This window comes from Mchenga conophoros, linkage group LG3, assembly GCF_057382185.1.
Source record: "Mchenga conophoros isolate Kocher_MC1m ecotype Shallow Benthic linkage group LG3, M_conophoros_male_GT1.1, whole genome shotgun sequence".
Taxonomy (NCBI): Eukaryota; Metazoa; Chordata; class Actinopteri; order Cichliformes; family Cichlidae; genus Mchenga; species Mchenga conophoros.
The window spans coordinates 52,691,300-52,716,025 of record NC_140528.1 but is presented as its reverse complement, the minus strand read 5'-3'; the positions used below and the strand labels follow the sequence as shown (position 1 = coordinate 52,716,025).

The following is a 24,726-nucleotide window of genomic DNA, read 5'->3' as shown; positions in this document are numbered from 1 at the left end:
TAATGTGAGCAGTAAATAAAAAAGGGTTAAACACACAGTATCGCTCTCAAACTGCTCCTCTTCCTGGAGTGAAGCACAGCCTGATAACCCTCCCTCTTCTTCCTGCTCTTGAACACAGCACCTCCTCTCTGTGCACATGTTTCCTCATTCCCTCCCCTTCAAATCTGCACTTTGAAGATGGGTGTAACCAACATGTGGTGACATGTAAGAGCTGACAGGCTCCATTCACTGCAGAAACATGTTGTTGAGATCAGAGCTCAGACTAGTTACAGTCATAAGGACGAGAAACTCACACAGTCACTGACACTGAGAGGAGAAATGGCACAGAAAGGAGTTCAGCTGGATCGAGAAATCTTCTCTTGTTCCATCTGTTTGGATCTACTGAAGGATCCGGTGACTACAACCTGTGGACACAGCTACTGCAGGAACTGTATTAAAGGTTTCTGGGATGAAGAGGACAGGAAGGGAATCCACAGCTGCCCTCAGTGCAGGAAAACTTTCATACCGAGGCCTGTCCTGGAGAAAAACACCATGTTAGCAGCTTTAGTGGAGCAGCTGAAGAAGACTGGACTCCAAGATGCTCCAGCTGATCACTGCTATGCTGGACCTGAAGATGTGGCCTGTGATGTCTGCACTGGGAGGAAACTGAAAGCCATCAAGTCCTGTTTAGTCTGTTTAATTTCTTACTGTGAGAAACACCTCCAACCTCATTATGATGTAGTTCAGTTTAAGAAACACAAGCTGGTGGCCCCCTCCAAGAAGCTCCAGGAGAAAATCTGCTCTCGTCATGATGAGGTGATGAAGATTTTCTGTCGTACTGATCAGCAGAGTATTTGTTATCTCTGCACAGTGGATGAACATAAAGGCCATGAAACAGTCCCAGCTGCAGCAGAAAGGACTGAGAAGCAGAAGGAGCTCGAGGTGAGACGACTAAACATCCAGCAGAGAATCCAGGAGCGAGAGAAAGATGTGAAGCTGCTTCAACAGGAGGTGGAGGCCATCAATGGCTCTGCTGATAAAGCAGTGGAGGACAGTGAGAAGATGTTCACTGAGCTGATCCGTCTCATCCAGAAAAGAAGCTCTGATGTGAAGCAGCAGGTCAGATCCCAGCAGGAAACTGAAGTGAGTCGAGTCAAAGAGCTTCAGGAGAAGCTGGAGCAGGAGATCGCTGAGCTGAAGAGGAAAGACGGCGAGCTGGAGCAGCTCTCACACACAGAGGATCACAACCAGTTTCTACACAACTACCCCTCACTGTCAGCACTCAGTGAGTCTACACACTCATCCAGCATCAATATTCGTCCTCTGAGCTACTTTGAGGATGTGACAGCAGCTGTGTCAGAGACCAGAGATAAACTACAGGACATTCTGAGAGAGGAATGGACAAACATCTCACTGACAGTCACTGAAGTGGATGTTTTACTGTCACCACCAGAGCCAAAGACCAGAGCTGGATTCTTAAAATATTCACATGAAATCACACTGGATCCAAACACAGCACACAGACGTCTGTTATTATCTGAGGGGAACAGAAAAGTAACATTTATGAAACAACAACAGTTTTATTCTGATCATCCAGACAGATTCACTGGATGTTTACAGGTCCTGAGTAGAGAGAGTCTGACTGGACGTTGTTACTGGGAGGTGGAGTGGAGAGGGGGAGCAGTTCGTGTAGCAAGTGCATACAAGAATATCAGCAGAGCGGGGACGGGCAATGAATGTTTATTTGGAAACAATGACAAATCTTGGGCATTACGTTGTGACACAAACAGTTGTAAATTTTTGTACAACAATGTCCCAACTGTCCTCTCAGGTCCTCGGTCCTCCAGAGTAGGAGTGTACCTGGATCACAGAGCAGGTATTCTGTCTTTCTACAGCGTCTCTGAAACCATGACTCTCCTCCACAGAGTCCAGACCACATTCACTCAGCCGCTCTATGCTGGACTTTGTCTTGGGTTGTATAATGGAGACACTGCAGAGTTGATTAAAGTCAAACAAAGAAGACAGGTTCATGTTGATCCCTGACCATTATATGTACTTGTGCAGTTTCTAAATGAGGCTTTACATTTTAGAAGCTGAGAAGTTCAGTGGTCCATTGATGTGTGAAAATAATATTGCACTGATTCAAACTGTACTTACATTTATATACCTTACATCAATATAAACCTGAATTTGTTCTTATGGCTGATAATCATGTGAGTTTAAATGATACTACTCTTCATATTCAACATGTTTGAAATCTGTCTTCAGTCTGGTTAGTGGTTTTATTTTGTAGTTGCTGTAGTGGGTTGTCAAATGCAACAATATATTGGAGCTGCAGTGATTCATCAGTTAGTCAATGATTAGAGAATTGATTGTTTTATCATTATTTTAGTCACATTTAAAGCTGGTTCCAGTTTCTGAAATGTGAAGATTGTTGATTTTCTTGATCAGATATGACTGTAAACTTAATGTGTTTGAGGTTTGAACTTTTAAAATGTAACAAAAATTAAATACTTAATGTTTGACATTTAATATTATTTTTCATATGAAAAGTTTGATCACACTTGATCATTTATGCATTTTTTTGTTTTTGCCTGTCCCATTTGGTTCTTTAGCCGTCAGAATTGTTGTCTGAAGACCAACAAGGATACCCAATGGATTTATTTTGCCACATGGATCATCGTGGCATTGCCGTATTGGTCCATTTGATCGACCTTTATTTTTATTATTTATTTTATTTTATTTTCAGTTGTTACAGACGGGACAGACATGAGTGAGGGATAGGAAAGGGAGAAAGGAAGAGGAAGGAAAAGAAAAACAGAAGGGGAGAGGGACAGTGAGAAGGGGGGGGGGGGATCTCCTGGATCACCTGTTGAGAGAAAAACAATAGAAAACAAGCAAAAAAACCCAAAGCAACATACTAAACACAACACCATCGCATTAATGTAGCTAAGTGTAAACAGCAGTAAATACTAAATATTCAATGTTGTTGTGCAGCACGCAGGACAGACAGCGAAAAATGTGCTTTGAAGTAGCAGCCAAGAAAGGTGTAATTTAAGTCTACGAACAGTGAACACCCATGTGCACACCTGTGTGGATCAGTGCACTTGTATTAAAATGGTTTCCACATGTAATGGTCTGCAAGAGGATTTAGAGAGCCATAGCCCCATCCCCCAGGGCGTGAAGCAGGCATGGAGGAGATCCAGGCCCCAGACATCCAGAGGCCCCAGAGTGCGAGAGCCCAAGGAGGACCACCGGAGGGGCATCCGTGCCACCCTCATGGGAAGGGCTGAGGATCCCCAGACGAGGCGTCACCCAGTATCCACTGAGCAGAAGCTAGAGGGGGCTGCACCGGCATGCCCGCCGGCTCTGCCAGCAGCCAGCTGTGCCAGAGTGAACCGAGCCGCAGGCCCAGAGGCCGGAGGCCTGAGGGCCCCCCGCACCCCGGAGGAGGCCTGACCAAGCAACAGGCGCCAGGCCCCGCCAAGTAGCCACCGGGAGTGAGCTGGTACATACCTGAGCGCCCAGCCCCGGACACCAAGAACCACCAATGCACCGACCCCTGAGGGCATCAGTCACCGGCAGGGAGTGTGGTGAGGGGAGATAGGCCTCCACACTTTGGAGGGCCTGGGAGTTCCCAGAGAGGTGGAGTCTAAGACCCGACCTGACATATAGACACAGACAAACAGGCACACACAGACACAAACATGCATTCCCACCCTCATGCACACATATACAAACACTCAGCACTCACCCAAGGTAAGGATTGACATAAATGGACAAGTACACACAATCACACTCCCCAAACATACTCTATACCCCGGGTCCAGGTACCCTCGCCCCCAGAGGGGGAAACAGAACCCAGACCCAAGAGATGTTACCCTTCCCCCCGGGGTGGAGGCAAGCAGACCGTCTCATGCTCCGCAGCAGCATGGAGGCCAATCGGACAGCCAACATCTCTTCCCAGCCCCCCCGCCCCGATGGCTAGTAGAGAACGGGGGTGTGTGAAGACCCCATACCTCCCTCCTCCTGCTCATGTGTAGTGTTGCTGCGTGTTGTTCTAAAGTGCATTTAAAGCAAGGGAAAGCATGGTGCTGCTGCCAGAGAGCAACAGGTGTTAGCACGGCCCCTCCCGAGAACCCTCAATGTCTACATGGATTTAAAATTGAGAGGTGGGCACCGGCGCCAGAGGTAGGTTTAAGTACACAGACCGTCCACTGGACGCCGTTAACGTGCCCACCCTCAAGGCCATATATATATGTGCGTGTTATGAGAGTGTAAGTAATGTGGATGTCTAAGTTGTGAGATAAAATTGAGGCACAGGTGGCCAGAAGGGGACAGAGGGGACAGAGGGGACAGAGGAGGGGGGGGGGGGGGGAATTGTCTCCCCTGCACCCTTGTGACACACCCGCACCCCAAGGCCCTACCTGTGTGGGTGAGTGTGGTGGAGCGGGAAGAGGGAGGTAGCCAGGGATGGGGAGGAAAAGGAGGGAGGCGAGGATGCCCCTCCCTAGGGCCAGCTCCCCCGCTGACCCCAGTAGGCACCCCCGTCCTCTGGTAACCACCAAGGCAAGGGAGCCCAGGTCCATCCAGACCGGGGCCTACGGTAGCACTGCCAAGCCCCACAGGACCCGGGGCAGCCCACCCTACCCCACCGCAGAGGAAACTGTACCCACCCCAACATTCAATCATCGCCGAGACTACACAAGACAACAGACACCCAGGTTAAGTTTATTCTCCACCTCTCCTATGTCTCTCCCCCACCTGCAGAGTGGACTCCTGCAAGGATGGAACAACCTCTCCGCCAGTTGAAGAGCCCCCCAGTTAGACCGATGCACAAGAGGCCCCCTGCGCCAGGGCTGAGCCCTCGTGCACCCACCCGCCCACAACCTCGGTGACACACCGACGAGGACCGAAGCCCCCAGGGCCCAGCCAGAGCCCCAGCACGGAGGCGAAGCACCCCCGAACCCCAAACCCCCACGCCTGCCCCGTATCCACTCAGGGACAGCCAGGTCACCAGGCCAGTAACCTACGTCCACCAGTACAGACCATCCTCCAGCCCCGCTGCACGCAGCCACAAGGAGAACAACCTCTAAGAGCGACCAGAGCCACTAACCAGGTTATGAACACAACCCCCGGGTTAAGCCCTCCAGGGATAACGTCTCTAGGGGTCCTTGTTAAGGTTCAAAAATTGAGGAAGGAGAGTACAAACCACCATGGTCCAGAAGCTCTTGGTCAAACAATGATTTTAATGACTACACACGTGTGGGAAGAACACTCTGTACGCAGACAGCAAGTGATCTTCGACTTCCTCAAAGCATACACAGATTTTATACCGTCAGGGCTTGATTTACTGACGCCCCTTCATGCGTCACAGACAGGATATATACACATACGTCAATATCAAAACCACAACGACTTTTGACACAATTTAAAAGAACAATTGTCTTCTATCTTCATAACAGGTGCTTCCTGTCACTGCCGGATGCTCGCTTGTCATCTTGGCACCTCAGCAGCAGTTCTGCGACAAACTGCTCTTTTTGCAACCCCAAGCAAAACATGATTAAACTTTTACCTATAAATGATTCTCTCTAACTGAGTGTGTGTGTGTCTGTGTGCTAACCACAATTGCACCCTATTTCACCTCGCGACTAGCTCCTGACCTCTAGACAGAGAGACAGAAGCCACTCTCAGATATGTAATAACTGAACTAAAATTATGGATATGTCATCTACTAAATAAATGTTTTAATCAAGAACCCCTACTAAAAGCTTAATACAAGAATATGAACATATAAAAGATATTAAAATAAACTGATATAAGTGTTTTGTAAGCATGTATTGCAATTCCTTCTATGTTCTAGTTTTCCCTCAGCATGGATCATCTAGACACTCTCACTAGTGAAGCTTTAGACCATTAATGAACCTGAACATCAACTCAAATAAGCACAGATATGCATTATGTATAAAATAGTTATAACTGCATCTGAAATACAAAATTAATATAATAACTTGAATGCATAAACATCTTAAGGCCATCTTAAAGCTATCTGTTACATTGTTAAAGCAATGATCAATTTGAATAACCTAGTAATTCAAATGGCCTCGTCTGGCCTGCTGCTCAAAATAACCTAAGACTGGTTTCACTTCTGCAAACTCTCTGCAAGCCTGTTTCCTGTCAGCCTGTGACTTTTAGCCTTTTCTGAAAGACACACTGTTCAACCTCTGAATGCAATATAAACTACAGATTATATTATTAATGCAATGGTGATGATGATTATTCTTTAACAATAGCAGTAAAATAATTTCCCTGCTCCACATCCTCCAGGTGCCCTAAGCCCGTCCCAATTCCACATCAACCACAATAGCTAAGGCGGGACCAAACCACGACCCCCTACCCCCGCTAGGTGATGGAGCCGATCAAAGGAGCCCAGAGGGATTGATCTGATGTGGTGGCAGAGGCTATATCAAGACTAATGTGATCTATTAGATTGTTTCTATATTGGATAGAATTAAGATTATTTTTATTTTTCCAGTTCATGAGGACTGTTTTCTTGGCGATGCATAGGGCAGTAAAAACCATGTGGACTGTATTAGTTTCTGTAGTGACCTCATCCAATTTTCCCAACAAGCATACTAAAGGGGAGGTTGGAATTTTACATTTCAGACACTTTGATAAGTCTTCACATATCTCGTGCCAAAACTGGTGGACAGAACCAAAGAGCGTGGATGTAATTGTCTGGTGTATTGCCTTGACAGTGTGAGCAGTTGTTGGAAGATGTAAAGCCCATCTTGAACATCCAATGACCTGTATAGTGCACTCTATGTAGTATTTTGTATTGTATTAATTGCAGACTGGGATTTTTAATCAATTTAAAGGTTTTTAAGCAAATCTGAGACCAGAAGTTTTGGTCTAAGCTGACTGATAAATCTGCTTCCCATTTTGCAATAGGAAGGGATATTGATTCATCTAATTTAGAAAGTGTTCTGTATATTTTAGATAATAATTTGGGGAATTTAACAGTAAGAAAATGTACCGCACTTGGTGGTGTTTGTAATTCAACTTGACTGAGGTTAAATTTCTTTTTTACTATGGATTTAATTTGTTGATATTCTAAAAATCTTTTCTTGTTGATCCCATATTGTGCAACTAGTCTGTCAAATGGAATAAATTCTGTTCCCTCTAATATATGTTCTAAGTATTTCAATTTAATTCAATTCAATTCAATTTTATTTATATAGCGCCAAATCACAACAAAAGTCACCTCAAGGCGCTTCATAGATACAGAGAAAAACCCAACAATCATATGACCCCCTATGAGCAAGCACTTTGGCGACAGTGGGAAGGAAAAACTCCCTTTTAACAGGAAGAAACCTCCGGCAGAACCAGGCTCAGGGAGGGGCGGCCATCTGCTGTGACCGGTTGGGGTGAGAGAAGGAAGACAGGATAAAAGACATGCTGTGGAAGAGAGACAGAGGTTAATAACAGATATGATTCAATGCAGAGAGATCTATTAATACATAGTGAGTGAGAAAGGTGACTGGAAAGGAAAAACTCAATGCATCATGGGAATCCCCCAGCAGCCTACGTCTATTGCAGCATAACTAAGGGAGGATTCAGGGTCACCTGGTCCAGCCGTAACTATATGCTTTAGCAAAAAGGAAAGTTTTAAGCCTAATCTTAAAAGTAGAGATAGTGTCAGTCTCCCGAATCCAAACTGGAAGCTGGTTCCACAGAAGAGGGGCCTGAAAACTGAAGGCTCTCCCTCCCATTCTACTTTTAAATACTCTAGGAACAACAAGTAGGCCTGCAGAGCGAGAGCGAAGTGCTCTAATAGGGTGATATGGTACTACAAGGTCATTAAGATAACAGATTTGTTTGGGTAGAAGTGGAGGACAAATGCCGTTTTATTCATGCTTTGCCTGAAAAGTCTGCAGAAGTTTTAGTGTCTCATGAAGAATGTAAAGTTTCTCTTCAGCTCATTATCTCTGTAAATAAATAGGCTCCAAATGCAGAAAAAAAAATCCTCAAATTGCTCTTACTGTGGTGCTTAATGCTACAATTTATACTGGGATTTTTGACGGGATCAGAAATGATCAGCATCTTTAGAGATGGTTTGGACACAGAGAGAGAGATATGTCAGACAAATGATGCTGAACACAGAGGAGACCAAAGACAAAGTGCTTGACTGTGGTGAAGGGGGACATGCAGACTGAGGCAACATGTAAGCAGGTGCTTTCTGAAAAAAGTCAGATGAAGGCTGACCCGAATGTGGACACAAACTCAGTTTTTTCTTCTTTTTTTATGAAGTCAAAATTAGTAAGTCATTAATAACAAAAAGTCAAAATTAGCTTTCACCAGAAAAATGCCAAACAGCAAATAGAACAATACTACATTCACACACACATACACACACACACACACACACACACACACTTACTTTGTTTTCACTTTTTCTGAACTTTAAGTCTGAGTGTGAAGGACACAAAGATCAGCTGTTACCTGCTGCAGTTCTGCTCCTCGCAGGTGAATGGTTCAGACTATTTCAGCAGCTTCCCAAATATTTTAACACTTCAAATAAGCCAACTCAAATGTCCAGCTTTCAGCATTTTCCACCTCTATGCTGGATCCTGTCACAGCTGTCACAGAGTGAGAGCTTTGCAGTTTCTACATTTTCATCACTTCAAATGATGACACATTTGAAATGTTGACAAAAGACTCAGTCTGTATCCTGGAGCCTGCATGAATGAAAGAATGAACACCAGAGTGTAACAGCCACAGCATGAACTCAGAAGGGGTCAAAGGTTATCAACCATTGCTATGACAACCAGTCGCTCATCTGAGTTTCTCAACATCTGAACATAAAGTGAAAATATTCTGATCATTTTCAGTGTTTGAACAATAACTTAATAACTTAACAACAAAAAATGCTTCTTTTTCTTTTACTGGGCCTCTGTGCATTTCATATATTCACATCTATTCATTTGGTGAAAAACCTGACTTCATTACACCATTTGATTATTTTATGAATGCAGATACCATTTTTTTTAAATGTGTGAAAACACAGATGATCAACACTTTTCTCTTGGCTGCCAGATCTCATATACAGCACATAAATATGTTTCTCTCTCAGACTTGATTTAGCATGCCCAGCCATACAGAGGGGTCTCCTGAAGGCTGCAGTGGGAGTCTGCCAGGCCAGGACTGTGCGGGACCGCCCCGAGTACAACAGCTCAGCACATCATTGTGGTAAAGAACAGAGTTTTTGCATGTGTTGCTACAGCACAGCAGACATTTATGAAACTGTGTGATAATCTGGGATGTTGTGGTATCTGCAGTTTGTTTTTCTCTCCTCTCCTGAGCTCAGGTTGGGTTCTGCTCACTCTGGGGTGGAGTCAGTTTCCAGCGCTGGTCAATGGACACCTGCACTCCATCAAGTAGTAACGAAGCCACTTTTTCTCACTTGTTTTTTTGTAGTTGTTTTTTGTTTTTTTTAGCGCTTCTGCATTAACCCTGTTTTTCCCTTGTTTCCAGTGCACCGTTCTCTTTACCTGGTTTCTCCAGGGCTCGTGCCTGGACGCTCACCACCTCCCTCCCCTCCAGGACTCCATTCTCTCTGTCACATGGCACCTCTGTATCCAGCATCCTTTAGCAGATCTACATGGACAGTAAACAGAGGCTGATCTCAACGTGATTATTTGGAAACTTATATCAAACAGTGCATTATTCCTTTACAGTACTATTCCCGCACCATATATTTCCACAGGACACATATTGATGCATTCCATGTGTAAAATTATGCTTTTCACTTTAAGTAGTTAATACTCGCTTCAGTTGTTTGTCTCAAAATTGAACTTGGCACTCACCCACACTGCGCTGTGTGTGGTTAATAGCTGTGGCTTTAAGGAGCTGAGTTTCACTGACATTCAAAGGTCTCTGGCTGCTACAAAGCTAGTTTTCTCTTCCTGTGTAGATGCCCCTTAAAGTGGGCATGAAACACTACACATAAAAAGGCAAATTGACATTATGGATCCCTGCTCTGAAAAACTGACAAAGATGAATTTAAGAAATAAGTGTAAAGTTAAAGTTTTTAAAACAAGTTTAGCTCCAAGTTGTGCACCAATGGAAAATGTAACTGTTAGCTGTAATGTTCAGGTTTTTAAAGCACTTTATAAATGCGGACTGTGTGGAGGAGAGTCTGAGTGACTCAACTGACACACAAGCGTTTCCTCGCTAAGCCAATAACAACAACAATATACACAAAAACACATTTGTGTCCTTTGATAACTATTTATAGTGTGTAATCTTTATCATGGTGTTAACTGTAGTCGGTCTTTCCTGAGTAATGTAAAATATAATGATGTAGTTACAGGGTGAGTCTGACGTATTTCTGACATAAAACACAATTAAACATATTTACTTTGAACCTTTGATGCTAACAGCTAACTCACCAGGATGACACATTCAACAGTCAAATACCCATTGTTGTGTTGTCAGTAAAAAAAAAAAAACTTCACACAACATCTCAGTGGCACTACCTGTGTGTGTGTGTGTGTGTGTGTGTGTGTGTGTCTTCTTACATAACAAGGGTGGGATTCTCCTGGGAGCTTCACCCTCTCATGAACACACCTGACACAAACAAGCACCTGCGAATCATCTGTGGATCAGCTGGGACCGAACTTTCTGTCTTTGCCTGGGGGCGTCTGTAGGTGCCAGACGTCTGCTTTGTATTTTTTATTTACGATTAAGTTCATGTTTGTTTTATAATTCATAGATTCGTTACATAATTCATCTTTTCAGGATTAATAAATTTGAAAATGTACATTGTGTTTACATAAAGTAATGATATGTCACTGTTTGGGATTAGAATCTAAAGGAGGTGCTTTTATGCATTAAATGCATTTAACCAATAAACAATCAATGGCTTCTTGTTGTTGTAACAGATTCTGTATTTGGATGTTTGTGTGCAGCATTTTGCGTGTCAGCATAAGCATTTGTTAGTAAAGCATTCTTCATTGCATCATGTGTATCACTCTTCATTGCACAAGCGTGTGCATGTGTGTGTGTGTGTGTGTGGATCACTTCTCAGTGAATTGAATCAGCATTTCGATTTGTGTGCGTGTGTGTGTGTCAGTTCTCACTCAATCAACGAGTGCATATGTGTTCATATGTGTGTTTCTCTTCATTCTGAGTCAGTGCATGTAGACGTGTGTGTTTGTGTGTGTTTGTGTTCATCACTTTCCTGTTCTGGTGTTCTGGGTAAACCACGGCCTGAAGCGTGCCCTGGGGTCCTGCCCTCCTCTATTTCAGTCTGTTTGCGTCCATTGGTGCTGCTGCTCAAAGTTCTGTCCATACTGGTTCTGGCCCGAATTGAGGCAGTCCTTTTCTCCAGTGTCCTGCAGCTTCTCCTTGTCCAGCTCCTCCTTAACTTGACCCTTTTGCTTCTGTAGCTCCTTCAGGGCTTGGTCCTGCTGTTGGAGCTTTTTCGTCAGGTTTGGCGACCTCCTACTCCAGCAAGCTCCGGCCTGATTTCAAGTCCTGTGTCTGGGACTCCAAGCCTGACTGATGGGTTCGATTAGCAGCCAGCTCCTCCTGAGCCATGCTCAGTTTCTGCTCTGATGTCTTGAGCTCTTACTGAGGGCAGAAACCTCAGAGTCTTTTCCGTACACGTCAGATTGAAGTCCATTGATGTTTCCCTTGCTTTGCTCCACGGCCTTCTGCGGCTCTGCTGTTCGGCTCTTCTCAGAGGTCAGCTCCTGGCCGAGCCCCGACACCTGTGCCTTCAGCTTATTTTCTTCTGGTGCTTTCGTCCATTCTGAGGTGCCTCCTGACCTCAGTTACTTCTCCTGTCTCTGGCACGCCCTTTTTGCTGCCCGATCATCCGTGTTGGTCCGTCACTGTTCTGCACAGTTTTAATGCAACGTTGTTAAGGTCAGCATTCTTTTGCTCGGCCTCACTTTTCATCTGGGTTTAATGGGCGTCTCATCACAGCTCTGTCAGCTGAAGCTGTCTGGAAATCTCCCCCGTGTAGTGAAACGGGCCTTGGATTTAACGCTCTCTGTCTCCGCTGCATGAGATCGTTTTCCTGCAGCAGTGTTGACATTTTCAGGTTGTTGTTGTGGGTCCAGCTGCTGTAGCATTTGGTCAGGGTCACATCAAAGATGGTAGAGGAGAGAGCAAAGATGGTAGAGGGGAGAGCAGGAGTCCAGGTCAGCCTCAGCTTTCCGGGCCGACAAAGCAGCCTGTAATCAAGCATAAAGAGAAAAAACAAAACAAAAACGGACGAACAGGAAAATTATGTTGTTTTGGCTGTGTTATTCAGCGAGGGGAGAAACAACGGGGCCAAGCCCTGTGTCAGCCTTCTCTCCCCCTTTTTTTGTTTTTTCTCACTATATAATCAACTCATAACCCACCAAGCTGACAGGACAACACAGGTACATGTTAAAATTCTTAAGATCATGTTTAAAAGCCAAAAAAGGGATTTTCCTTCATTTAGTAATCATTTGTATTAATCAATCAGCAGAAAACATGTCACAATTTGAATCTTTTAACCACTAAATTTGTCGTGTCATCACTGGTTGGTCAGACCAGTGTCTTTTTTTTGAAGTTAAGTTGTTGTCCTGGAACCCAGAAAGTTTATTTGTTAGTAGTGGATAAACTTGATCATTTAACAACAGGTTTATGTTAAGTTTCGCTGCTTTAACCTTGCTGGAAAATCTTCACGTGTTCATGAATGTAAGCTGTTTCTTCATTGCGTGTGTGTGCGTTTGTAGGTGGGTTATTTTAACTTTTTTTCTCAAACGAGGCATTTCTCTAACACGTGCCTTTCTTATACGTTTCTTTGGTTGTGTGTGTGTTTTTATTTTGTTTCCCAAAATTTGATTTCCCACCTTAAATAACAGCATTCCATGTCTTCAGCCAGGAGTTAGAGCTTGCTTGTGAGATTCAGGGACACATGGTGCCAATAACAATTCAGCCAAAAACTTGCCTGAAAATTTCCAGTGATGGTAACCGATAACTGGAGGAGAAGATGTCCTTTAAGCTTCTTTTCCAGGTGCGGACAAAGTGAGGTCAAGCTGTAATATTGAGCCAAAGCTTGGCCTGTCTGTCGTCCCAATTCCTTTAATTTATTATCCTTTTTTTCCGCTGTACTCAGTTTCCAGGTTGAGAGAAATCCACCTGTATTAAAACACTAAAACATTCGCTTAGTATTTCTTTTCTGAAAACATCCATTCGCTTCATCTGCCTAGATTTTATTCTCTCTCTCTTGGTGCATACTTCACACAGTCAGGCAGTTGCCTTTCATGGGCATGCAAAGTTCCTGTCACACACACAGCTACTCACCACCAGCAGCTGCAAAGCTGTCTTCACATCCTCTATCCACACTCTTCGCCACAATCCTCCATTAATATGTATGTTTAAAACCAGTAATAATTATTACTGGTTTTACTGGTTTTTATAATTACTATTATTATTATAATAATAATAATTATTATAATAATAATAAAGACGTCTTATATTTACAATTACTCTCAGGCCTGACAGATTTAGCGCCTACACAATTTCGACAAATTTAAGTTAACGGGTCCAACCGAAGAAAGTCCAACTTTTTTGTAATCAATTAACCAGTATCAGACTCTAACTGTATCTGGCCTAATCTCTAAAACCCCTAACTCAATTTAACAGTGTCCAAAAAAGCGCAGATACCGTTTAACACAGTAAGGTGACTCTAACTCCTAGCTTATTCCAGGATGCCCTGTACCTCACAGTTAAGCCAAACTGAACTAACCCTGTTCGCCGACAGGTCAAGGTCGCGCGTCCACGGCCAGGAGGGAGAGTAACCTCCGGGCTATGCGCTTCTTAGCAGCCTCTAACTGCCGTCCTGTACTAATTTATAACACTTTGAAACAGCAGTCAACTCCTCGAAACAAGAGTGTGACTGAGGCAGGTGCAACCTAGTGATCAATGGAGCCTCTAACTCACAAAATGACCAATTCCCTACCAAACTATTTGAGCCTCTAACTCAATTTCTTAGCAGCCTCTAACTGCATTAAACACTTGAGCCTCTAACTCAATTTCTTAGCAGCCTCTAACTGCATTAACTCATGAGATTTTTTCATCAAAATCAAAACAGACATCTACCAGTAATTTCAGTGAGTAGACTTTAATTTTATCATGTCCAATTTGGCACACTTTGGAAATAGATTCAACAGGTAGTGCCTTACCTTTGTATAAGCAGGCTTATGCCCACTCATGTCAGACCACTGGCTCGTGCCTGTCCGTTCGACAACCTCGGACCGTCCAAACCTCCAACTTCCACCCCAATACCACAGGACAAGCCCCCAAGCTGTTACGGATTCAAATATTGGGGATGGATACAAGAGGAAAAACCACAATAACAACACTGGTCCGGCTGGGTTGAGTCAAACGATGATTTTAATGATCACACGCGTGGGAGATGGACACCGTACGCAGACAGCATCAGATCTCAAAATGGTGGAGCATTGATCAAACTCTTATAGCCTCTAGTGGCCCCCACCTAATCATAAAAGCCCAAACATTCACATGCTTTCTCTCACACAGCGCCTAAGCTACGACCTTGGCTCCATGTTTATCTGCTCCTGCTGAGATGGGGCAGAAAACTCCAGCATATTCTGTTCTCTTCCAATCGGACAAATAAGGCGATAACTTTCTGTGAACAGTATTTCTTATAACTCAGCAGTATAATGCATCATAAAACAATATCACTCATTCACAATAAATCAGCAGTCTAATGTAATGCAAATCAGTTTAACAAATGCAATAGTTATTACCTTCTTCTAATTCAGGAGAATAATGCAAACTAAAACTACATAATAATTCACAATCTTTAATTAGGGGTCTAACATGGCATAAAATAATATTATAATCCCACAGTTTCCACCTTCAGCCTCTTTGTTCTTTCTTCCAGCTGAGATGGATTTAAGGTGGAAATGAGACAATCGGTTCATGAGCTGCCAGGACGTCAAATATCAGTGGACTGCTGTGCAGTTTATTTATTGTGTTTGACTTTATCGCCTCCATGTGGGCATTTATGGGAATCAGTCAAGTGGTGAAGTTGAATGATTGTTAAATAAATGGCAGCTTTAATAATGGACAGCAGGGTGATTGCCAGTCAGCTATGGAACGCCAGGACTGCCATAATGAATTAATTAAATACACCATTAAATAATTAATTAAATGTGGCAATAATTAATTAAAATTGGAATTAATTAATTAAATAAATAGTTATGACACATGTAATTAATTAATTATTGCCACATTTAATTAATTATTTAATGGTGTATTTAATTAATTCATTATGGCAGTCCTGGCGTTCCATAGTCAGCTGCCAGTCAGAGCCTTGTAATTAATATCAATGCAATATGTAAATGTAATCAACCCTTTTCACATTTGCAAACCTCATTCCAACTGGATAACCAGACAATGTTACCGTCCAAAGCAACGTAAATAGTCAGTTGACCCATTGTAGTGTCTAAGAATATTGGAGCCTTCAGGTATCAAACCTGAGGCTCAGTCATTAAAGATGTTAAAGAACCATTTGTGACAAAGCAGATAAGATGAAACATTATTTCACTTTGTTAATCACACAGAGACAGTCCATCAAATCCTGCAGCACTTAAAGGATTTTATTCAGCACAGATGCTGGAAAAACACCCTCCACTCCATCAACCTGTACACGAAGCCACTGGTAACAGAGATGTTTTATATTAAAGTTTCTAATTCATACAAACCCTCCTTTATTATGCAGACTCAGCACAGAGTCATGAGTGGAGAATAGATTTGTAGTCCGTCACATCAAAGTAGTGTCACCATCCTGTTCAGCCATGTTTACAATGAATCCTCTAAAATGCTGCCATTCATATCAGTGCGCTCTGTTTATCCACTGGTGGGCCCATTTTACATGTGCTTTTTAAATGACTGTAACTTTGTCATTGTGTATGTTATTAATATAATATGAAAGGTTTTGAAAAGAAGAAAAGCTGCGCTTTACGGAGATATTTGGTGTATTATGGTAGCACAAACTGTTCACAAGCTACTGCTGTCTGAAAAAAGAAAAGTCAATTCCTCTTAGGTGTTACCATGGGTGATTTGCACCACTGTAGCTCCTCGACCTGTTGGGCAAGAGAGACATTTCAGACGGTTACTGGAAGATGAGAAGATGTGCTTTACGAAACTTTACGGTGCATCACTAGAAAGCACGAGTAACAATGGTCCAATCACAAGTAAGAATTGATGACGCACGGAGCAGAGACGCAGGTGTGGAGAAGTGGCAATGCCCCCCAAAAAGGCATGGAGATTTAAAAACCTGAGTGGCCCAGGCTAAAAAACGTTTTTGTACATATTTATTGTAATTCATATTTAACGTTGATGTCGTGTTACATTTTCTTCCTGCTGAATATCAGTTTCTAATTAACTAAATATCTGAAAAAACAGAGTCCATTTATTTCCACTTTAAGCTGTTGTTCCATTGTAATAACAATACAATAATGTAAATTGACTGACAGATATTGAAAGTGGAGTTTATTCTGAGAAAAGGAGCAAAAACATTCACTTATAGTATGATTTCTGACCCTTTTACAGTCAAAATAACCAAATAAGGCAGTCTGTATAATACTTGGTCAGTAAAGGGTTAATATTGACTGGTTCACACATACCAGTATTTAGCCACGTCCCTGCTCAAGATGATTGTAGAAGTTGTGATCACCTCGACTGCAATAACAGAAAAAAACTTTTAAAGAAGGATCAGAGTTTCTTTTCATTATTTCTGTCAAACATTTATCACATTTTTGTGGAGATGAATGTGTTTGAAAAACCTTTAATTTGTTTACTGCCTCATATACCAACTACTACACCTGCTGCACCCTCTCACCTCTGATGGTGTTTGAGGGACAGAAACAATTGAAATGAACATAAACTTAAATGCAACATAAGCATCATGTCAGTGGCTGCCTTATCTGTATGTTTAGGATCATTATCCTCCTGCATTGACTGAAATTGAAGGACTGTTTGTTAACTTCAGTGAGAACTCTGACATTTCTAAACTGAAGTTTATTTATATAGAAGAAAGTGTTAACAAGCTTAAAAGTTGATGTGAGCAGTAAATAAAAAGGGTTAAACACACAGTATCGCTCTCAAACTGCTCCTCTTCCTGGAGTGAAGCACAGCCTGATAACCCTCCCTCTTCTTCCTGCTCTTAAACACAGCACCTCCTCTCTGTCCACGTGTTTCCTCGTTCCCTCCCCTTCAGATCTGCACTTTGAAGATGGGTGTAACCAACATGTGGTGACATGTAAGAGCTGACAGGCTCCATTCACTGCAGAAACATGTTGTTGAGATCAGAGCTCAGACTAGTTTCAGTTATAAGGAAGAGAAACTCACACAGTCACTGACACTGAGAGGAGAAATGGCGCAGAAAGGAGTTCAGCTGGACCAAGAAACCTTCTCTTGTTCCATCTGTTTGGATCTACTGAAGGATCCGGTGACTACAACCTGTGGACACAGCTACTGCATGAACTGTATTAAAAGTTTCTGGGATGAAGAGGACAGGAAGGGAATCCACAGCTGCCCTCAGTGCAGGAAGACTTTCACACCGAGGCCTGTCCTGGAGAAAAACACCATGTTAGCAGCTTTAGTGGAGCAGCTGAAGAAGACTGGACTTCAAGCTGCTCCAGCTGATCACTGCTATGCTGGACCTGAAGATGTGGCCTGTGATGTCTGCACTGGGAGGAAGCTGAAAGCCATCAAGTCCTGCTTAGTCTGTCTGGCCTCTTACTGTGAGAAACACCTCCAACATCACTATGATGCAGCTCCATTAAAGAAACATAAGCTGGTGGCCCCCTCCAAGAAGCTCCAGGAGAACATCTGCTCTCATCATGATGAGGTGATGAAGATTTTCTGTCGTACTGATCAGCAGAGTATCTGTTATCTCTGCACAGTGGATGAACATAAAGGCCATGAAACAGTCCCAGCTGCAGCAGAAAGGACTGAGAAGCAGAAGGAGCTCGAGGTGAGACGACTAAACATCCAGCAGAGAATCCAGGAGCGAGAGAAAGATGTGAAGCTGCTTCAACAGGAGGTGGAGGCCATCAATGGCTCTGCTGATAAAGCAGTGGAGGACAGTGAGAAGATGTTCACTGAGCTGATCCGTCTCCTCCAGAAAAGAAGCTCTGATGTGAAGCAGCAGGTCAGATCCCAGCAGGAAACTGAAGTGAGTCGAGTCAAAGAGCTTCAGGAGAAGCTGGAGCAGGAGATCGCTGAGCTGAAGAGGAAAGACGGCGAGCTGGAGCAGCTCTCACACACAGAGGATCACAACCAGTTTCTACACAACTACCCCTCACTGTCAGCACTCAGTGAGTCTACACACTCATCCAGCATCAATATTCGTCCTCTGAGCTACTTTGAGGATGTGACAGCAGCTGTGTCAGAGACCAGAGATAAACTACAGGACATTCTGAGAGAGGAATGGACAAACATCTCACTGACAGTCACTGAAGTGGATGTTTTACTGTCACCACCAGAGCCAAAGACCAGAGCTGGATTCTTAAAATATTCAAATGAAATCACACTGGATCCAAACACAGCAAACAGATGTCTGTTATTATCTGAGGGGAACAGAAAAGTAACAAGAATGAAACAACAAAAGTCTTATTCTGTTCATCCAGACAGATTCACTGGATGGTGTCAGGTCCTGAGTAGAGAGAGTCTGAGTGGACGTTGTTACTCAGAGGTGGAGTGGAGAGGGAGAGGAGTTGGTGTTGCAGTCGCATACAAGAATATCAGCAGAGCAGGGACGGGCGATGAATGTGTATTTGGATACAATAACAAATCTTGGGCATTAGATTGTGACATGAACAGTTATAAATTTTGGCACAACAAAGTCCGAACTGTCCTCTCAGGTCCTCGGTCCTCCAGAGTAGGAGTGTACCTGGATCACAGAGCAGGTATTCTGTCTTTCTACAGCGTCTCTGAAACCATGACTCTCCTCCACAGAGTCCAGACCACATTCACTCAGCCGCTCTATGCTGGACTTTGGCTTGGACCTGGAGCCACTGTAGAGCTGATTAAAGTCAAACAGAGAAGACAGGTTCATGTTGATCCCTGACCATTATATGTACTTGTGTAGTTTCTAAATGAGGCTTTACATTTTAGAAGCTGAGAAGTTCAGTGGTCCATTGATGTGTGAAAATAATATTGCACTGATTCAAACTGTACTTACATTTATATACCTTACATCAATATAAACCTGAATTTGTTCTTATGGCTGATAATCATGTGAGTTTAAATGATACTACTCTTCATATTCAGCATGTTTGAAATCTGTCATCAGTCTGGTTAGTGGTTTTATTCTGTAGTTGCTGTAGTGGGTTGTCAAATGCAACAATATATTGGAGCTGCAGTGATTCATCAGTTAGTCAATGATTAGAGAATTGATTGTTTTATCATTATTTTAGTCACATTTAAAGCTGGTTCCAGTTTCTGAAATGTGAAGATTGTTGATTTTCTTGATCATATATGACTGTAAACTTAATGTCTTTGAGCTTTGAACTTTTAAAATGTAACAAAAATTAAATACTTAATGTTTGACATTTAATATCATTTTTCATATGAAAAGTATTTTCAGACTGGATCATTTATACATTTAAATATAGACACTAAATGATACAGGCCTGTATATTGTGGATGAGCGACATGTTTCTTGCCCTGAGCTGTGTCTGGCAGGCAGAGCGTCTCCACAAATCTGAAGCTTCTGATTTGGAGAAAATGAGCTCAGGGAGACACCTGGTGGACAAACACAGACATGACAGGAAGAAAGACTAAAGTGCAGAGTGGAGACAAACAGCTGGAAATACTTGTTGGAAAGGATTGTCATGCTTCAGAAAAACACACAGCACACACTCTAACAGTCCTTTATTTGCACTGAAGGAGACACGTGAAGAAACCAAATCACACAATAATGAAGTGAACACATTTATAGTCAGTGTTCAAGATGATGGATAGAAATGAAAATCATGGAGCATTTATGCATTTTTACGTCTGTGTCACAGAAACTGTTCAGCTATTCTCTGTTTATTAGTCTATTTATCAGGAACCTCTGTTGATTTTACATGTAAAGGATTTTCCTTCTATCACTGAACCTTTTAAGGGTTTTCTCTTAGTAGTTTTGGGGAGTTTTTAATTTGATTTACAGCTTCAGAATAACTTTGTGATGTCAGATTAGAAAGTCTGTGTCCAACCCTGGTGTTTGATCAGATGTTTGATCCCTGCAGGGTTGGATTTTTTTCTATGCATGTTGAATTTGTTGTATTTGATTTGAGTTAGATTTTTGCTGATGAATGATTCATTGTAAAAAGTGGATCTACCAACAGTTTATTTCTTTGAACAAAGGTTCTTGTACGAGCATGTGAGTGCCTGAGTGTGTGCGTACCTGTGTGTGCATGTGAGTAAGTGTGTGTGTGTGTCATAACAGTTTTTACATTCGGGGACAACAAGGGTAACAGACTCCTCCTCTCTTTCCTATCTGTTCCATACAGTCCCAGCATCCCCCAACTGTAGCTTCCTGTCTCCTTTTATGACAGGCAGACCCCCAGTATCAATAAATTCCTCTCCCTATACACAATTACACACACTCTCAGGCCTATAGCTAAACCAAACTAAAACACACACACATTCACAAATCCTTCCCTATTCCTCTGATCTACAGCTCGACCCTCTCATCTAAGCAAATTTAAGCTCATTATATTCTAATAACTGTTTTCTTGTACTCACAAATGGAGTTGAAGTTTGTTTGGGATCTGAATTGCTCTGTAGTTTATATCACAGGAGCACATCTCAGATTTGTTTTAATGTCATCAGGAGGCTGGCTTTATCTTCCCAGCAACCTCTTGTACACAGAAAGGGTAAATTTGTGTGTTACAAGAACAACACACAAATAGAGTACACACAACATTTTTTTTCCTCCTGTACATCTTTCCTGTTTTACTGTTGTCTTCAAACATTACTCATGAAACCACCCCAAAATAACAACAGCGCCTTTCTTGGAAGTTACTGAAAACTGAACTGAAGCTGTAGTGAACACAAACAGAGGAACAAACTGGCTGATGTAACCTGACCCAGGCAGCCGGGCGTGACAGCTGTGTTTGCATATGAAACTACACTTGGTTCCGTGTGTGTCCTGTAAGGACTGATGAAACAGGTACAGAGTGAAAGAAGGACACACAGCAAACGTCTGGATTTTACCTTTTATTTATTTTCTTTCCTGCTACTAATGAATTATTAGCCAGCCAGCTTTCTTGTGAACAACGTTAAATATTTCTGTTAGTACACATCATCATGTGAAGCTGAGGTTGATTATATGGGATAATGTTGTCCTCTGAAAGGGGCTCGTGACCACAAAACCTTTGAGAACCTCTTTTCTGGACCGAGGAGGCTGAAGGTTTCCCACTGCAGGCAGAACAGACTCTGTTGGAAGGACTAAAGGTGAGACATGAACCATTAGCTTGTTTTGTTTCTTGTTCTTTTTTGTTTTCAGACATTTGTTATTTAAGCTCAGGTGGATAGAGAGAGGTGAGTAGCTTGAATAAAGCGATAGCAGGTGAGAGCAGGTAAACGGATTCCACACAAAGAAGTAAACACAGAGCGCGGACCCGACGCATCAGAATCAGCTTTCTCTTTCTCGGCTTTCTCACCCGACGGCCGTAAATGGACACGCCGTCAGGGCTGGAAGCTGACAGCTCACTGATTCTGATGCGTCACTGATTCTGGGTAGTGAAATGTGTTATTCAAAACTTTGTCGGGACGCAGAGTCCTACAGTTCTTAAGAAAATTAATATTCAATTAAAATGTTAAACACTCTTCAGTAAGTGAATAATTTATGTTTTGCTGTTTAAAACTTTCACTTGATAGACGGAATTCAGTAGCCAGGGGCAGGAAATTTAGCCAAACATCAGAACAAAGCAGTGACGTTATAAACTTGTTTTACTAGTCGGACAGTGTGGGCGTGTCATCCGGGTACAGTGAGCAGCTGTATTCAAATCATTAACATCTAAGAAATAAACAAGGAAGTGAGCTACAGAATAAAACACACCCATGGTGGACACTTGGTGAGCTTTGAATTATTTTTATTTTGTTTCTTTTCTTTGTTTCTTTCATTTTTTGTTGTTTATAAAATTCTTTTTAATATATTATTTTAAGATGTGTCTTTAAATCCTCCAGTGGTTACACACAGTCTGGCGGGGAAGTTATACAAGTGAAAAATACCTGAAGTAGAGGATGCTTTCTAGAATGTGTGTTATGTACCAGGAAAATACTTTTACATAAATATTGACTCAAACTCCTATAAAGTGATGAAGGGAAGTAAGACAAGACCTTAATAGAGAAAGAACAGAATCAAAACTTATCCCAGTGCAGTCAGCAAAGAGCTGCAGACAGACGGTGTTCAGGAAGATGATGAATAAATTAATCTTTGATCTGATTTATATTATATGGGGTTTTTTTTTTTTTTGTATTTTTGTTCCATTTAATCTTTTGTTTGAAAAGTGTGATCATCACAATGATTGTTTGTTGACTCTTTGATGATCAGATCGATTTTTTTGACAAACAATGAAACCTTAATTATAAAGTAATATAATATAAAAGTATAATTATGATTAAACAGGTCACCACCTTGTAGCTATCAAATATCTCAATAAACAGAAATAAAGCCAAGTTATAATCTGTGTTTTATTCTCACTTTTCTCTTCCATCAGGTGACTGCAGGTTACAAACATGGAAAGGTAAAAACTCTAAACCTTGTATTATCTTCACTGCTAAATACGAAAATGATTTCAAACTACATGCAGTAACTTCATCATCTGCTCTCTCTTTTGCTAATTCATTTTAACCCTGAAAGGTTTTTCCAATATATGTTTCACCTGGAGAGTAAAAAATGGTAGATATATAACCTTTCCTGATTCCTTTCCTCACCAGAGGACCAGACTCTCCTGAACATGAACCTGAGCCGAGTCTCAGCTCTGTAACAATGAGGAAGAGAAACACTCAACAGGAAGACCGTCCTGACTTTAAAAGCAGGAAATTGTCTCCTGATCCAAAGTAAGAGTTAACTGAATGGATCCAGGAGTAATCAGTGAGAAGCTTTAGTTTGCCACATGTGTATCATTTATTATTATTGTTGTTGTTGTTGTTGTTGTTGTTGTTGTTGTTGTTGTTGTTTTATTGATGTGTTCATAAAAAGAAGAAAACACAGCAACAAACAGACTAAAAAAAACAGAAGTCATTTGTTGTGAAAAGCATCAAACCTTTTAGCCTTATTTTTTAGTCTTATTGTAATATCATCACTGTGACTAGCTCCAAGTTTATTCAGTACTTTTTGTGTCAGAAGGCAAAACATGTAATTTCTCTGCCTGATGGTCTTTTTCTCTGTTCACCAGGATCACTGAGACACCAGATGCCCCTGAACCTGAACCTGAACCCAGCTGTGTGTCTTTGAAGAGTGATCAGTCAAAGCGTTTCCTCTTCCACTTTAAAGGAACAAAACCGGCTGCTGCTGAGGAGTAAGAAAGTTCACACCTACCTTAAAGCTATGTGGTGCATCTGGCCTCAGTCCTGAAATTTAGGTCCTCCATGAGTAAGACTGACAGACTGCTTTTTTTTTTTTTTTAAATCTATCATGACAGCCCTACATTCCCTGCACTGGCCATCACGCTGATTATAATTTATGTGGTAATCAGCAGGAATGTATCAGCAATTAGTCAGTTTGACTCTGATACTGTGGGTGCTCGTTTTGCTTAGGAAGGTGAAATGATCTACAGCTGTCTGTGTGGTGCTGGAAGCCACGATACAAGCTGCTGGAGTTCTTTAAAATTTATATAAAAGTGCTTCAATGCTTCCTTTATACTCCTGTTTAAGCTTGGACCACCCTTGATCCATGTTATCATAATCTCATAATTCATAGTGACACACCATCCCAGCATTCATGAAAATCATTAACAAAACTGGTTGTTACACCCCAGTCTAGGGGTACCGAAACGAAACATAAGGGTTAGGAAAGATGTGACCCCGCCCTGGTCCCCAAAACCATACCCAGAAACCAAATCTTTGAAGTGAACGGTGGTTTATTTGTGGCTACACTGAAAACTTAACTCCGGGGTGAACAAAGGCCAAAATAACAAACAGAACAAGCTAAGTCGGGAAAGGAGGAGCTATCTAAAACCCTAGATGAATCAAAAACCAAACAAAAGACAAGTGCTACGCCTACCTCCCTAACTGAATTAAACAGGAGATAATAATACAAGAAATAATAAGGCAGCTCATCCCTTCTGTTTCAGTGCCTATTTATAAGTGAAAACCAATTTACACACTATATACAAACTCCGTGAATCTCAGGAATAACACACAAATCACAGAGTTTGGAAGCCAGGTTCAGGTCTGCCACATGATGAGGGGACTCCAACTCTATCAAGACAATCTTCCATTCCAGGAAGAGGAGAAGAGTCAGGTTTGGTCGCACTGTTTACTTTTCGAAAATGGTAGGGTTTTGTAAACCTTTGGTACAAGAAGACATGGGGAACTCCATGCACTGGAACTCAGGACAGCTAGATTATTTTCCAGCAAGTAGGAAACTTCTTGCTGAAAAAGTGCACGTTTGGTAGGGTTCACACTATAAGCGTGTTGTTTGATTGTCACCTACATCTATGTCATGTTTAAGGA

The 24,726-nt window shown here is 42.1% G+C and overlaps 2 protein-coding genes across 2 annotated transcripts; both read left to right on the top strand.

Annotated features, from left to right (window-relative positions):
- Positions 1 to 287: 287 nt before the first annotated feature.
- LOC146579431 (tripartite motif-containing protein 16-like) lies at positions 288 to 3,329 on the top strand. Its single transcript, XM_085269245.1, has one exon. The coding sequence runs from the start codon at positions 319 to 321 to the stop codon at positions 2,020 to 2,022; it is 1,704 nt and encodes a 567-aa protein (XP_085125371.1). The 5' UTR covers positions 288 to 318; the 3' UTR covers positions 2,023 to 3,329.
- Positions 3,330 to 17,404: 14,075 nt separating this feature from the next.
- On the top strand, positions 17,405 to 19,637 carry LOC146579430 (tripartite motif-containing protein 16-like). The gene has a single exon (XM_085269223.1). It carries the CDS (start codon positions 17,426 to 17,428, stop codon positions 19,121 to 19,123), a length of 1,698 nt encoding a protein of 565 aa, XP_085125349.1. The 5' UTR covers positions 17,405 to 17,425; the 3' UTR covers positions 19,124 to 19,637.
- The last annotated feature ends 5,089 nt before the right edge of the window (positions 19,638 to 24,726 follow it).

What these genes read in the sequence shown, in the direction of transcription:
- LOC146579430 (XM_085269223.1), top strand. Translation starts at nt 17,426, where the DNA reads ATGGCGCAGAAAGGAGTTCAGCTGGACCAAGAAACCTTCTCTTGTTCC.
- LOC146579431 (XM_085269245.1), top strand. Translation starts at nt 319, where the DNA reads ATGGCACAGAAAGGAGTTCAGCTGGATCGAGAAATCTTCTCTTGTTCC.